General features: G+C 42.2%; 1 protein-coding gene across 3 annotated transcripts in view; it reads left to right on the top strand.

The window, feature by feature from the left end:
- arid1b (AT-rich interactive domain 1B) overlaps nucleotides 1-13,563 on the top strand; it is a 584,854-nt gene extending 571,291 nt beyond the window's left edge. For all 3 annotated transcript variants that reach the window (XM_061968668.2, XM_061968667.2, XM_061968666.2), the window contains 4 exons: nucleotides 4,393-4,468; nucleotides 6,559-7,297; nucleotides 7,689-7,819; nucleotides 10,746-13,563. In XM_061968668.2, coding sequence (XP_061824652.2) covers nucleotides 4,393-4,468; nucleotides 6,559-7,297; nucleotides 7,689-7,819; nucleotides 10,746-12,476 — 2,677 coding nt within the window. In that variant the 3' untranslated portion in view covers nucleotides 12,477-13,563. The remainder of the gene's footprint in view (nucleotides 1-4,392; nucleotides 4,469-6,558; nucleotides 7,298-7,688; nucleotides 7,820-10,745) is intronic.
- Nucleotides 13,564-14,113: the final 550 nt, after the last annotated feature.

The raw sequence follows: 14,113 nt of genomic DNA, 5'->3' as shown, positions 1-14,113 counted from the left end.
AATGGTTCAGAAAATGTTGAGTTTGGATCGCGCTAGATTCGCGATTTAGATTCACAAGTGAGGCGGTAAGGAGGGTGAAAGTAGTCAGTAGATGGGGAAAAGCAGGAGATATCGTTTTGGCAACATAAGTGCTGTAACACACGTCCTGTTTCATAAATGTATTGATGTTGAGCAGTAGATTTTATGTCTCATGATTTTAATCATGATTTAAATGACAAAACACACTAACGTGTACTAGATCCAGTGCTGCTACATGGCTACTAAAGTTGCCTGTAAAGCACTATAAAGTATAATCATGAATTTATTAAGATTACATGTTATAAAAAGCTTCATGTTATTATTAAACAAACAAACCTGTAGCAGATACCATGAGTTTAATCTTACATCCATGACTTTATTAACTGACTCACTAGTTCGAAAAAATATTTGAGTTTTTACAATTACAATATTTGTTATCAAGTATAGCCATCATATCTCATGTATTCCTTATAGTGATGTAGTGAAGAGATTTTCTCAACTTAAACAAAGCCTTGAACTGATAAAGTAAACTATGAATGCTGTACAATTTGGAATGGCTAATATTGATATAGTGAAGATATTTTCTCAACAAAAACAAACTATTGATGCTGTGGTACAGTCATGAAAATGAGGTGTGGCTTTCAGTTTATAGCATCTAATAGATAGAAACCGTTGTTAAGTTTTCTTACATTTTGACAGAATATCTATGTAGGAAATGCCTTCCAAAGTATCTTAAAAATGGTCAAATCTCTTCAACCCCAAATGGGCCGGCCCTCTTGAACTTTGCCTGATATTTGTCAATTCTCTTTTTTTACCTTCCTGGGATCTCTGTACATTACAAATGTATGATAGTACTTTATATGCATTTATATTCTATATTTATTCTAATTATTATATTCATATGTATAAATGGCTCCTTCTTGGCTACTGTTTTATTTCCGTTGGACATGCGTGTGCACAGGATATATATATATATATATATATATATATATATATATATATATATATATATATATATATATATATACATACGTGTGTGTGTGTGTGTGTGTGTGTGTGTGTGTGTGTGTGTGTGTGTGTGTGTCTCCGTTAAAGAGATATCATACCTCTTTAATGCAGCCACTACTGAGTGATATCCATCCTGCAATGGCGCCCCATAATACACCTGCTGTGAACCTGTTTTTATGTTTTTATGTTTTTATTTATTCTATTTTATTTATTTATTTTTTATCGTGTTCTGTTTGTGTTGTGTTGTGTTTGCTCGGTACTCGTTTTATCTTTTAACCTGTCCATTGTACAGCACTTTGGCTACCCCTGTGGTAAATTTTAAATGTGCTTTATAAATAAAGTTGATTTGATTTGATTTGATTTGTCTTGATGGTGTCAAGGCCTGGATGGCCCTAAATTTCTTAAATTTCAATGAAAAAAAGACTTAAGTAATAGTGTTTGGACCTAGTGGTATCTGTGGTGCGAGATGTTGAGTGTGACAAAACGCACACACAAAGGGCATAGAATTAATAGCATCGTGGAGAGGAAGAATGGCAAACAAAGACAATTCTACTGGTTAATACAGAGGGTGGTGAAGTGCAATATGGAGGTATTCGGGCTTCAAAACTAACGATAAAGGTAACGCTTTAAACAGGGAGGCGTCGCGCTTCAAGTTCTGCTTTAAAACATGCGTCACCAAATGTGGCGATTAATATTACCACCTTTGCTTCAAACTCAGGTAAAGATTTAAATAATGAACATTCAGAGCCGCACAAGGAGTTATAAAGAGTGACAGGTAATAATGTAGTTGTCACACCTGTCCTGCTGTTTGGCTCCGGTGCAGACCGCAGTTGAGGAACACAGGGCAGATGTTCTTTCCAGGGCGGATGTTTTCGTCGGGAGTAACACCCTTCACTTTACTCGCAATGGGTCTGATAAGCTCCGCTTTGCGGTCAGAATGCTGAGACTGCCGATTCGTGACAGTCGCTTTATTATTAGTTTTGCAGGACACAACCGGACCCGTTTATCACTCTACTGCGCAGTGCATACGCTCCCTCTCTCTCTTTACTTGCCCACTCACTCACTGGCGTCACTCAGCAACACGTTGCCATTCTCACAAACATACATACTGTATGCTACTCTCATGAGTTAACCAGCTCCCCTGTTGTGCACATGTAGATACGTAGACGTGCACACAGCTGCTTGGCTTGATGTTAAATATTAGCGGAGTAAAGCACGCCCATCTAAAGTGAAGTGAAATTACTGAATATTGTAACAAATTGCTACAATTTGTGTTTTACCTGCTACATGGTTTATCTGTGTACATGTACCCATAGTTTTGATTTAGTACTTACTAATAATTGTATTTTTCTTAAAGCACATACCAGGATTGGAAACCATAAACTTTCTGTTCTATTCTAACCTATTCCTTGATTATGGCAGACTTTATCCATCCATCCATCCATTTTCTACCGCTTATTCCCTGCAGGAGGAAGGGGATTCATAGATTCATATGGCTCCATTCATCACAGCTGAAATGTGACAAACTGGGGGGTGCACTATTCTATAGTATTAGCCGCCAGATGGCAGAGTGTTGAATATCTTAAAGGGGAACATTATCACAATTTCAGAATGGTTAAAACCATTAAAAATCAGTTCCCAGTGGCTTATTATATTTTTCAAATTTTTTTTCAAAATTTTACCCATCACGCAATATCCGTAAAAAAGCTTCAAAGTGCCTGATTTTAACCATCGTTATAAACACCCGTCCATTTTCCTCTGACGTCACATAGTGAAGCCAACACAAACAAACATGGCGGAAAGAACAGCAAGCTGTGGCGACATTAGCTCGGATTCAGACTCGGATTTCAGCGGCTTAAGCGATTCAACAGATTACGAATGTATTGAAACGGATGGTTGTAGTGTGGAGGCAGGTAGCGAAAACGAAATTGAAGAAGAAACTGAAGCTATTGAGCCATATCGGTTTGAACCGTATGCAAGCGAAAACGACGAAAACGACACGACAGCCAGCGACACGGGAGAAAGCGAGGACGAATTCGGCAATCGCCTTTTAACCAACAATTGGTATGTGTTTGTTTGGCATTAAAGGAAACTAACAACTATGAACTAGGTTTACAGCATATGAAATACATTTGGCAACAACATGCACTTTGAGAGTGCAGACACCCCAATTTTCATCAATTAATATATTCTGGAGACACACCCTCATCCGCGCTCTTTTCCTGAAAGCTGATCTGTCCAGTTTTGGAGTTGATGTCAGGGAAGCTAGGGTCGATAGGGGGTTTAGCTCGCTCGTCTGTGGGAACAAACTGCCGCCATTGCTTGCCGTGCTACCGAGGTCCTTTGTCCCTGAATTGCTCACACACTCCGGCAGATTCAATGGGGGTCTGGCGGCAGATTTCTTTGACTTTATCGTTGGAAATGCATCTGCTTTGAGTGTCGCAGGATATCCACACATTCTTGCCATCTCTGTCGTAGCATAGCTTTCGTCGGTAAAGTGTGCGGAACAAACGTCCAATTTCTTGCCACTGGTGCAACTTGAATCCGTCCCTGTTCGTGTTGTTACACCCTCCGACAACACACCGACGAGGCATGATGTCTCCAAGGTACGGAAAACAGACGAAAAAACGGAGAATAACAGAGCTGATTTGACTCGGTGTTTGAGAAAATGGCGGATTGCTTCCCGATGTGACGCCACGTTGTGACGTCATCGCTCCGAGAGCGAATATTAGAAAGGCGTTTAATTCACCAAAATTCACCCATTTAGAGTTCGGAAATCGGTTAAAAAAATATATGGTATTTTTTTCTGCAACATCAAGGTATATATTGACGCTTACATAGGTCTGGTGATAATGTTCCCCTTTAAAAGGTGTTTTGTGGCAAATACATTTTAACCACAGCGTCAGTTGCTATGTTAAGTGCCACTATTCATTGTTTTCAGCAGACTGCATTGCAAAATTATTAACCCCCCCTCTTCCTCTCGCGCAAGATCCACCCAGGATTCCTTAAATTGTTCTTACTTGGCGAGCATGCATCCTTGTTTTGATGATTTGCCTTCTAAAACCACAGAATGTTCAGACACTTTATCACCCCCAGTCGCTACAAACCTGCGGCTCAAAGACTCAATTGTTGTTTCACTACTTCGCATTTAAGCTACCTTAGCGCTGCGGTTAGCATGTTCTCCTCTCCTCCCTCCTCCTTGTGTGTCCGCACTACTGTAGATTTGCATTTTAAAACCGTCTGTATTTTGGACATTTGTCTATCGATTCAGCATCGTCAACGTTGTAATCGCGATGCAGTGGAGAATCGATAATTTTTCCAACCTCTAGCTGTGAGTGTTACATTTTATCTCATTCCACTTTGCAGACATGATGGCTACAGTCCGCAGTATCCTGGCATGCCGTACGGGATGCATCCCTCTGGAATGTACCAACAACAACAGGTGAGATACTTCCTCTATTCACAGTCAGTATTTATTCTCCTTTTAATGGAAAGTGATGAATGATAATAGGCCCTCATTCACAAAAGATGGTGTTGAAAATGTTCACTGTCTTATGTGATCCATGTATTTATTATGCATTTTAGACAAGAGTAATGATGAGAAGCATGTCTTGATAGTCGTAATAATAGTAGTAATAACTGTTACAATAATAATGGTAATAATCAGGGGTGCCGAAAAGGGGGGGTAAAGGAGACGGATTCTAGGGGCCCATGATGGAGGGGGGCCCAGAGAGGCCCCTAATGATGATGAAATTATAATACAGAAAAAATAATGACACTGTGTTGGGGGCCCTGTAAAGATTATTTTCATGGGGCCCAAAATCCCTAGCGGCGCCCCTGGTAATAATACCTCGGTTTTTGTCTGTAGTCATTTCCAAAAAGTCTGGTAAAAAAAAAAGTTTTGCCCATAAGAAATCATGCAAAAATCTGTTCCTAAAAATGATGAACACACATTTTATAGAAAATAATAATAGTTTAAAAACAATGTGAAATTCATAAAAATTATGAATGATATGGATGAATATCACTTTTACTTTTATTGAAAACATTGTTTTGTAATATCTCTTTCAAATTGCTTGACCAAACAAGCAAATTAACTTTCTAATATTTCTTTATAGTTTATTATGAATACATTGTGATTCATTATTAAAGAAATAACTTTGTGATTTTTGGTACCAAAAACAAAAGACATTCAATTATTATTATGACATTAGCCTGGTATCGCAAACCAAATTTTAATCATGTATTTACGCGGATTAATCACACTATTTATGCTCCGGCTGGTGTGGTCGTTGGCAAATTTTACTTCAAAATAAACTCCATCAGGACTTTTGATAACACTTATTAGGTTTTGAGTAAATGTTGTGCATTCACCATGCACCAGGGCACCCGAGGCCGCAGTTTGATAATCGACTTTGTAGTTGTGTCATCGGATTTGCGGTGTCATGTTTTGGACACTCGGGTGAAGACAGGGGCAGAGCTTTCTATCGATCACCAGCTGGTGGTGAGTTGGCTCTGATGGTGGGGGAGGATGCCGGACAGACCTGGCAGCCCAAACGCATTGTGAGGGTCTGCTGGGAAAGTCTAGCAGAGTCTCTTGTCAGAGAGTGTCGTTGTGGCTCGTGCAGCCCTTTGAGACACTCGTGATTTAGGGGCTACATAAGTAAATGTTGATTGATTGCTTGAGAGTTTCAATTCCCATCTCCAAAAGAACTTTGAACATGGTCCGAGTAGACCATGTTTCCGTACCACGATTGTCGAGGCGGCCGATCAGAGCTGTGGCCGCAAGGTGGTTGGTACCTGTCGTGGTGGTAATCCCAGAACTGGATGGTGGACACCAGCGGTGAGGGATGCCGTCAAGCTGAAGAAAGAGTCCTACCGGGTCCTTTTGGATCATGGGACTCCAGAGACAGCAGGCAGGTACTGACAGGCCAAGCGGTGTGCGGCTTCTGCGGTCGCGGAGGCAAAAACTCGGACATGGGAGGAGTTCGGGGAAGCCATGGAAAATGACTTCCGAACGGCTTCGAAGCGATTCTGGACCACCGCCCGCCGCCTCAGGAGGGGGAACAGTGCACTGTCAACACCGTGTATGGTGAGGATGGTGTTCTGCTGACCTCGACTGCAGATGTTGTGAATCGGTGGAGGGAATACTTTGAAGACCTATGAGGAAGTAGTGCCTGGGGAATCTGTTGTGGGCTCTCTAACGACCTCGGATAAGCAGAAGAAGATGGATGGATGGATGGATGGATGGATGGATGGTAGTGCATTCAAGCAACACATGTAAAAAATGTTCCTGGGTGACTTTCTGACAATAAAGTTAGATTTGTGTCTGAATATTCGGGTCTTTTTTAAGATAAGTTAAATTGTGTAAGCGAGTAATAACCTGGGATTAATCGAGATGAATCCAATTAAAAGTGTGATTAATCTGATTAAGAAAATTGTATAATTTGACAGCATATATATACATAGTTGTGCGTTAGAAGAATATTTTAAGAATATGTTTACTAACAAAGTCCTTCTTTGCTTGGGCAGAGCTACAAAAGGCCCATGGATAGTATGTACGGACCCCCACCGAAAAGGCACGAGAGCGACATGTACGGCATGCAGTACTCCAACCAGCAGACAGAAATGTACAACCACTACGGTGGGGGCTATTCAGGCCCAGATACCAGACCCCTCCAAGGACAGTTCCCTTACACCTACCCCCGTGACCGCATGGCTTCTTCAATGCCAAGTCAGCACAGCATGATGAGTGGGGGGCCGACCACCAACCACACTGGTGACGGAGCCAACATGTGGCCGTCCAGGACAGACCTGGGCTATCCCTACCCCAATCGACAAGGACCTCCAACCCAAATGCCCCCTTACGGCTCCATCGGCAGAGAAGATATGGATGGGCGTGCCGGGCAGGATCAATGGCACCGGCCGTCTCCTTATATGTCATCACCGGGCGGTATGTCTCCCTTTACATCACGCCACCCCTCTTCGTCTTATTCCAACTGCCAGTCCATGGCGAACCACCTGCCCAGAGCGCCCAGTCCAGGGGCGTTCCAGCGGGCCATGGACTCTCGGGTGTCGCCCAGCAAAGTGGCTTTCATGTCAGCCATGAAGATGTCAAAACCCGGGATGCCCATGATGGGATCTCAGGGATGCGGTCCACTGGGTCAGTTCCCTCCCAACCTGAGGAGGGACCTCAACTACCCACCGGGATCAGTGGAGGGCACCATGCCCAACCTCAGGCATCGACGCAAGCTCACCTCCAAGGACACGGGTGAGATGCAGCATTCATTTGTGTTGGATTTTATCATCTGGGCATATTAATATGTTGTATTTATGGAATAAAATAGAAATGTGTCAAATAATAATCTTAATAAAACTGAAAACTAAAATATAATGCTAATTTAGATATATTTCTATTTGGAATGGAAATTTGACAAAATTCCTTGTATTGATTATTGATATTTATTATGGAATGTTCTGAACTCCTGTTTCTATGCCAGTGTAATATTGGAAGTGGATTTAAATATGACATGGAGCTGTTTAATAAAAGAGCTTGATTACCTCAAATTACCAATGAAAAGTTGAGTAATGATGACTGGTTTAAAGCAGTTTTGGGCCAAAAGTGAGAAGCTTTTCCTCTCTCTCTCCGTTTTTTAACTTAGGTACGCCTGAGGCTTGGCGCGTGATGATGTCTTTGAAGTCTGGCCTGTTGGCAGAGAGCACATGGGCGCTGGACACCATCAACATTCTGCTGTATGACGACAGCACTGTGGCCTCCTTTAATCTCTCGCAGGTAAACGGCTGATCGATGACGAGGCGCATTAGAGATGTGACGTTTTCGAACGAATCAAGTCTTTTTAGCAACTCTTTTCAGTGAATGAAGAGAACCGATTTGCAATTGCATGAGTCTCAGTTGTCTGCTAATCTTTGTGTTTCAGTTGTCCCACCTCCATTCCTGTGATTTTAAACATGTGAATGTTGTTAGCATTCAAACATAAAACTCTGCAACAATTGTTCATCAATGTATTAATCCTATTACGCCCTTTTGTTCTGACAGGCGTCTCCTCCCACATTTCTCATCAGATACATATCGAGCAAAAGACCAAAATGTTCAGCAAATTTAGAATGTGCAGGCTATCTATTAACGCTTTCCAAAAAATGGCCGCATTTTCCACAAATCCACATTTTACGCGACATTCTCTCATTAGAAATTAATATACTTTTTATGCTTGGGAGATTGGTTCCATTTTCTTCTTGGATTAAATAGTGACCAATTGAGCTCAAAGACTACGTTTACACTGCGGGCCAAAGTTTAAATAATTGTATTTTTTATAAATCCGATTTTTTCCAGCTGCCTGTTTAGATTACAAGTAAAATGTAATCTTCATCAGACTCCAGTGTAAATGCGCAGAGGCCCCAATGTGGCCCATGTGGCACCCGATGTCACTTGCATGCGCAGTTCAATAAAGTGTTAACAAAGGAAGTCGACCGGATTCTGATTATGAACAAGGGCGTCGCTACTACTACTACTTTGCAAAATAAAAGATTGTTTTTTATTTTACAAAAAAGTATTAAAGTAATATAATGTATGAATGCATGTATACATTAGAAAAGATCAGATTACTAAGGGATTTAGAATACCTCCTGATGTGGCCCGAATCTGACGCAAAAAGATATGATTTGAAGCACTTTGAAGCATTTAGACTGGCAAAAAATATCTGATCTGTGTTACTTGAGGGGAAAAAATCAGATTTGGTGTGCAGTGTAAAGGGAGCCAAAGAATATAGTTGTTGTTTTTTTATTTAAATTAGGCAGCTGTGTAGGCAGCTAATGTTATTTCAGTATTTAAGGGGTCCTGTCAAACAGTAGCAAGACATCTCAATGTAAACCCGAATCCTAATGAATCGGTCTTTGCAAATGTATCCAGGCTGAAGTTGTCTTCTACTGTTAACACATAGACACGAACACATCACACTGACATGCCCATGTGGCAGCCATCTTGGTGGGGGCAACGTTTCCATTAAAGGCAATGCATAGAGAAGGGTCGAGCCGCGGTCGCGCCCACAGGGGTGACAACAACGGAAGTGAACCTTGTCTTAAAGACATGCCCACAGTGGCGCCGACAACACGAGAGTGGACACTTGATTTATACTTTATCCAAGATGGCTAATGCGACGCACCATGGTTTTCATTATTTCGGTGGTTGAATGTACAGTATTGCTTTTTCAGCTGATTATATGCAATCCTCGTATTGTCTCTCCAGCTTCACTTCCGTTTCAGACACACTTCACTCCGTTGTCGTGCCCCCTGTGGGCACATCTTTAAGTGGACGCGACTTAGACTTAAAGTGGGCACCCAACTTACCGGTAGACCTAAAGTGAGAGCAACTTAGATGTACTTGAATGCATGTAGTGGTTATGTGGCAGCCTTCTTGGTGGGGGAAACATTTCTTTAAAAGCAATGCATGTAATGGTTATGTGGCAGCCACCTTGGTGGTAGGGGTGTAACGGTACACAACAAATTTGGTTCGGTACGTACCTCGGTTTAGAGGTCACGGTTCGGTTAATTTTCGGTACAGTAAGAAAACAACAAAATATACATTTTTTGGTTATTTTTTTACCAAATTTGTAAACAATGGCTTTATCCTTTTAACATTGGGAACACTATAATAATTCTGCCCACGTTAATCAACATTAAACTGCCTCAAGTTGTTGCTCAGATTAAATAAAATGACAAAACTTTTCTTCTACATATAAAAAGTGCAACATTAAACAGTTTCAAGTCAACTCATCATGCTTAATTTAAATTATTACAGCATTTGGGAATCCTGTAGTTGATTTATTATGTAAATGTTATATTTTTATCAACATGTGATAGCAGGGACCCTGCCATTCAAAACTAGGCTGCTGCATTACTAATGATTAATGTAACTATAGCTGAAAAAATTGTACAATAGCAATAGGAGAGACTATTCATCCCTGAACACCATGGAGTTCATGTAGGCTTAATGATGCACTTACATTATTATATCAACTATCAGAGACAGAAACTCTTCATTTAACATAATGTCCTTTTTTGCTGCTTCAACACAGCTCAATCAACACAGAGAAAGGTCAGGTGAAATAACAGACAGACAGGGTTTTGCTGTCCGTAACACACACACACACGCACACACACACACCGCAAAACGAGCTAACGTTACGCTAAAAGCGAATTAGCCTTCACCTCAAGCCAGGACTGCGGGCGGGCTGAGCTGCATTTTATATTTCTAGAAGGTCCATGGGCTCATAGTGATGTTACTATTAGTTGACTGGGAGGTGTTTATTATAATTTGGGGAGAGTCCGCTGCCTGATGCTTACCTGCTAAACGCTAAGCACTGACTACATGTGCTCTGAATACGCACTGCTAATTGGCTGTTACCGCTCTGTTTGTAACCAATCAGATTGTTGTGTGGGTGGGACAATGCTGGGTGCTGTGTAGAGTACTGACATAGTGACAGAGGCAGAAGGAAGCTGAGGCGGCTACTTAATATGTTCGTGTGGAAACTCGTTCGGTACACCTCTGAACCGAACCGAAACCCCCGTACCGAAACGGTTCAATACAAATACACGTACCGTTACACCCCTACTTTGTGGCGGCACTGTTTCCTTCATACTAATGACAAAATCTTTTCCTCAACAGATCTGACTCATGTTGTTTACATGTTTTCTGTGTCTAGTTGCCGGGCTTTTTGGAGCTCGTCGTCGAGTACTTCCGCCGTTGCCTGATTGAGATCTTCGGCATCCTGGAAGAGTTTGAAGTAGGAATGGTGGCACAGAAAAGCTTGATGAATCTCACCTCTGATAAGAATGAAGAACCAACCCTGGACGGTGAAAGTGAAAGTACTGTCCAGCTGATACCAGAAGCTGTATCATGTATGGAGGTGCCAGAGGACCTACTAGGGAACAAAATGGAGGAATCTCTTTCTGCTTGTGGACAACCTGTGTCACCTGATGGAAGGGAGGCTGGTGGGTGCATAAAAAAGGGTGAAGAAGACAAAGAGGAGGGTGAAAAGAAAGCAGAAAGTAAACATGTGTGTGACGCTGAGCAGCAGTCCAAACCCAAACAAGCTAGCAAATATGACAAGTTCCCCATTAGCATTGTTGAGAGAGAGGACTTCAGTGAAGACATGATGGGTGATTTGGTTGAGGAGTTCAGCAGTGGGCTGCTCCACTGGCAGGCTGGTGGTGGGGACACCACGTCGCACATTCAAACATATTTCGAACCCCGCAGTGATCCACCTGCCAGGGCAGAGGACAAAGAAAACGAGACACCTGTCGGGAAGGAGCAAGCGATGAAACATATCTCCGCCACAATCGACGATGTTCTGTGTGCGCGGGTTGACGCTCTCTCCCACGCCCACCCCGCACGCTCAATGCCCTCCTACCCTTTTAGGGTGCACCCGGACGGAGAACGGGACCGCATCACCTTGCTGGAGGACGAGCCACGCTGCCTGGACGAAGCCCCGCTGTCTACGAGCGCAGCCTGGCAAGAATCACTAACCAAGCGCTGCCTCTGCGTCTCCAACATCGTCCGCGGCTTGTCCTTCATCCCGGGGAACGACTCGGATTTGTCTCGGCACCCCGCGCTGGTCCTTCTTCTGGGCCGGCTCCTCCTGCTGCACCACCAGCACCCCGAGAGGAACAGATTGCCCCCCGGCTGTCAAATAGACGAGAAGGGCAGCAAAGACGAGTGGTGGTGGGAGTGTCTGAGTCTGCTCAGAGAGAATGCGATGGTCACACTGGCAAACATCTCAGGCCAGCTGGATCTGTCCGCCTATCCCGACACCATCTGCCTGCCAATCTTGGACGGCCTCCTTCACTGGATGGTGTGCCCTTCCGCCGAAGCCCAGGACCCCTTCCCTTCGGCGGCGGCCTACTCCCAGCTCACCCCTCAGAGGCTGGTTCTGGAGTGCCTCTGCAAGCTGAGCATACAAAACGGCAACGTGGATCTCCTTCTGGCCACGCCTCCTTTCAGTCGCCAGGAGAAACTCTTTACAATACTGGTCCGCTATGTGGGTCAGAGGAAGACCCAGGTGTACAGGGAGATGGCGGTGGCCGTCATCGCCCACCTGGCGCAAGGAGACCCCACTGCCGCACGTGCCATAGCCGCGCAGAAAGGAAGCGTGGGCAATTTGGTGGCCTTCTTAGAGGACGGCGTCAGCATGGCCCAGTACCAGCAGAACCCTCACAGCTTGCTGCACATGAGCCACGCCCACATGGAGGCACCCAGCGTTAGCATGTTGTGTAGAGCAGCTAAAGGCCTGTTGGCCATGGCCCAAGTGGAGGAGAACAAAGCAGAGTTTGTGCTCTACGAAAGCAGATTGTTAGACATTTCCATTTCTTCCGTCCTCAACGCAGGCGTGGTGGCCATCATTTGCCAGGTCCTCTTTCACCTGGGGAAGCTATGACAGGAGGAGAGGCGGGACTTGGCTTAGCAGACATTAAGGCGGACTATTTCACTTGTTTTGCTTTTTTTATTTATCCAACAGAGAAAAAAATGTTTTTTAAAAGAAAAATCCATGTCTCTATGTAAAATCTCTGAGTCCTCTTCCACGCGGGCTTGAGATTTCATTTGAATACAAATATTTAAAACCTGCCGGTGTTGAACTTGTGTTTACTTTTTTCACACCAGACGTCGGTGCTGACTTACACGGAGGAGGAGTTGCGATTATCATTTTGTTGTTGTTTTTGTTGTATAAAAGCTATAACGTCCTGGTTTTGTTATTGGAGAGTATTTATTTAAAAATGTGACACTGTACAGGAGTTTTCTTGAGTTTTTTTTTTTTTTTTTTGGGCCAGCATTTGTGGAGGAAACACACACTGACTTATTTTCGTCTCTCTGCTGGAAGAGAACTTGTGCAATAGGACAAAGAACAACCGAGGAACCGGAGGAAAACAGGCATGCAGTGTGCACTGTTGACCACAAGGAGACAGCCTTGCACCAGCCAATCAACTTAAGAGGAGCGCGCCTGTCAAAAATGAATTGATCATTGCCTCAAAGACTCTGCAACTTGTCTCCTCACGGCCTGTCTGTATTATTTCATCACTGTATACAAAACTGTACAATGGTTATTGCCATTCTAATCAAGCATAGCAACGGGTTGAAGACTATTCACACAGCTTTTATTGTTGTCAAACATTTGTTATTGTTAATGACTATAAATCATTTGTTAATGGGGTCCGATATTTGAACATGGTTATCCCTGTTTCAGTGTAAAAAAAATAGTAATAAAGCCTGTATGCATTGTATTATAGCTGAGAAAACAATCGCTTTGGTAATCAAATGTTAAAGTGCCAGGGTGAGAGGATCCACAAGTTACACTTTTTTTTTGTAATGTCCTCCATTCACATTTTGGAGAAATGTGCTGAAAAACTACAAGATTATTGTAAAATTTGCCTTTTTTTCGTATGACTTCAGTATGTCTCTTTTATCCATTATACACATTTATACTCTGTCCTGCACATGTCACAAATAAATGTACAATGCTTACATTATGCTCAAACTGCCAAATAATTGCGTCACTTTCTCAGTAAATGTGTACAACTATAATGACGTAAGTACAACAAGGACTGTAATTCTGTATTTAAATAGTGTAATTAACTATGAAATCACTATTGTGAAGTTACAGCATATAATTATAATTATATTGTGATTAAGTATAAAAACAATTGTAAAGTTACAACATAAAGTTGTAATTTTATTGTACTTACAAAAACAATTGCAAAGTTCTAGGACATATTTGTAATTTTATTGTAATTAAGTATAAAAACACAGTTGGGAAGTTATAGCATATAGTTGTAACTTGTAATTGTATTGTAATTAACTATAAAATCACAATTGTAAAGTTTCAGCACATGTTTGTAATTTAATTGTAATTCAGTCTAAAAACACAATTGCAAAGTTATAGCACATATGTATAATAGTATTTTAATTAGGTATAAAAACACATTTTGCAACGTATATTTTTAATTTTATTTCACAATTGTGAAGTTGCAGCTTCTACTACAGTTGTCTTTTTTTTTTAATCAATAGTAAAATCCTAAT

Source organism: Nerophis lumbriciformis, linkage group LG08, assembly GCF_033978685.3.
Source record: "Nerophis lumbriciformis linkage group LG08, RoL_Nlum_v2.1, whole genome shotgun sequence".
Taxonomy (NCBI): Eukaryota; Metazoa; Chordata; class Actinopteri; order Syngnathiformes; family Syngnathidae; genus Nerophis; species Nerophis lumbriciformis.
This window is presented reverse-complemented; position numbering and strand designations above follow the sequence as displayed.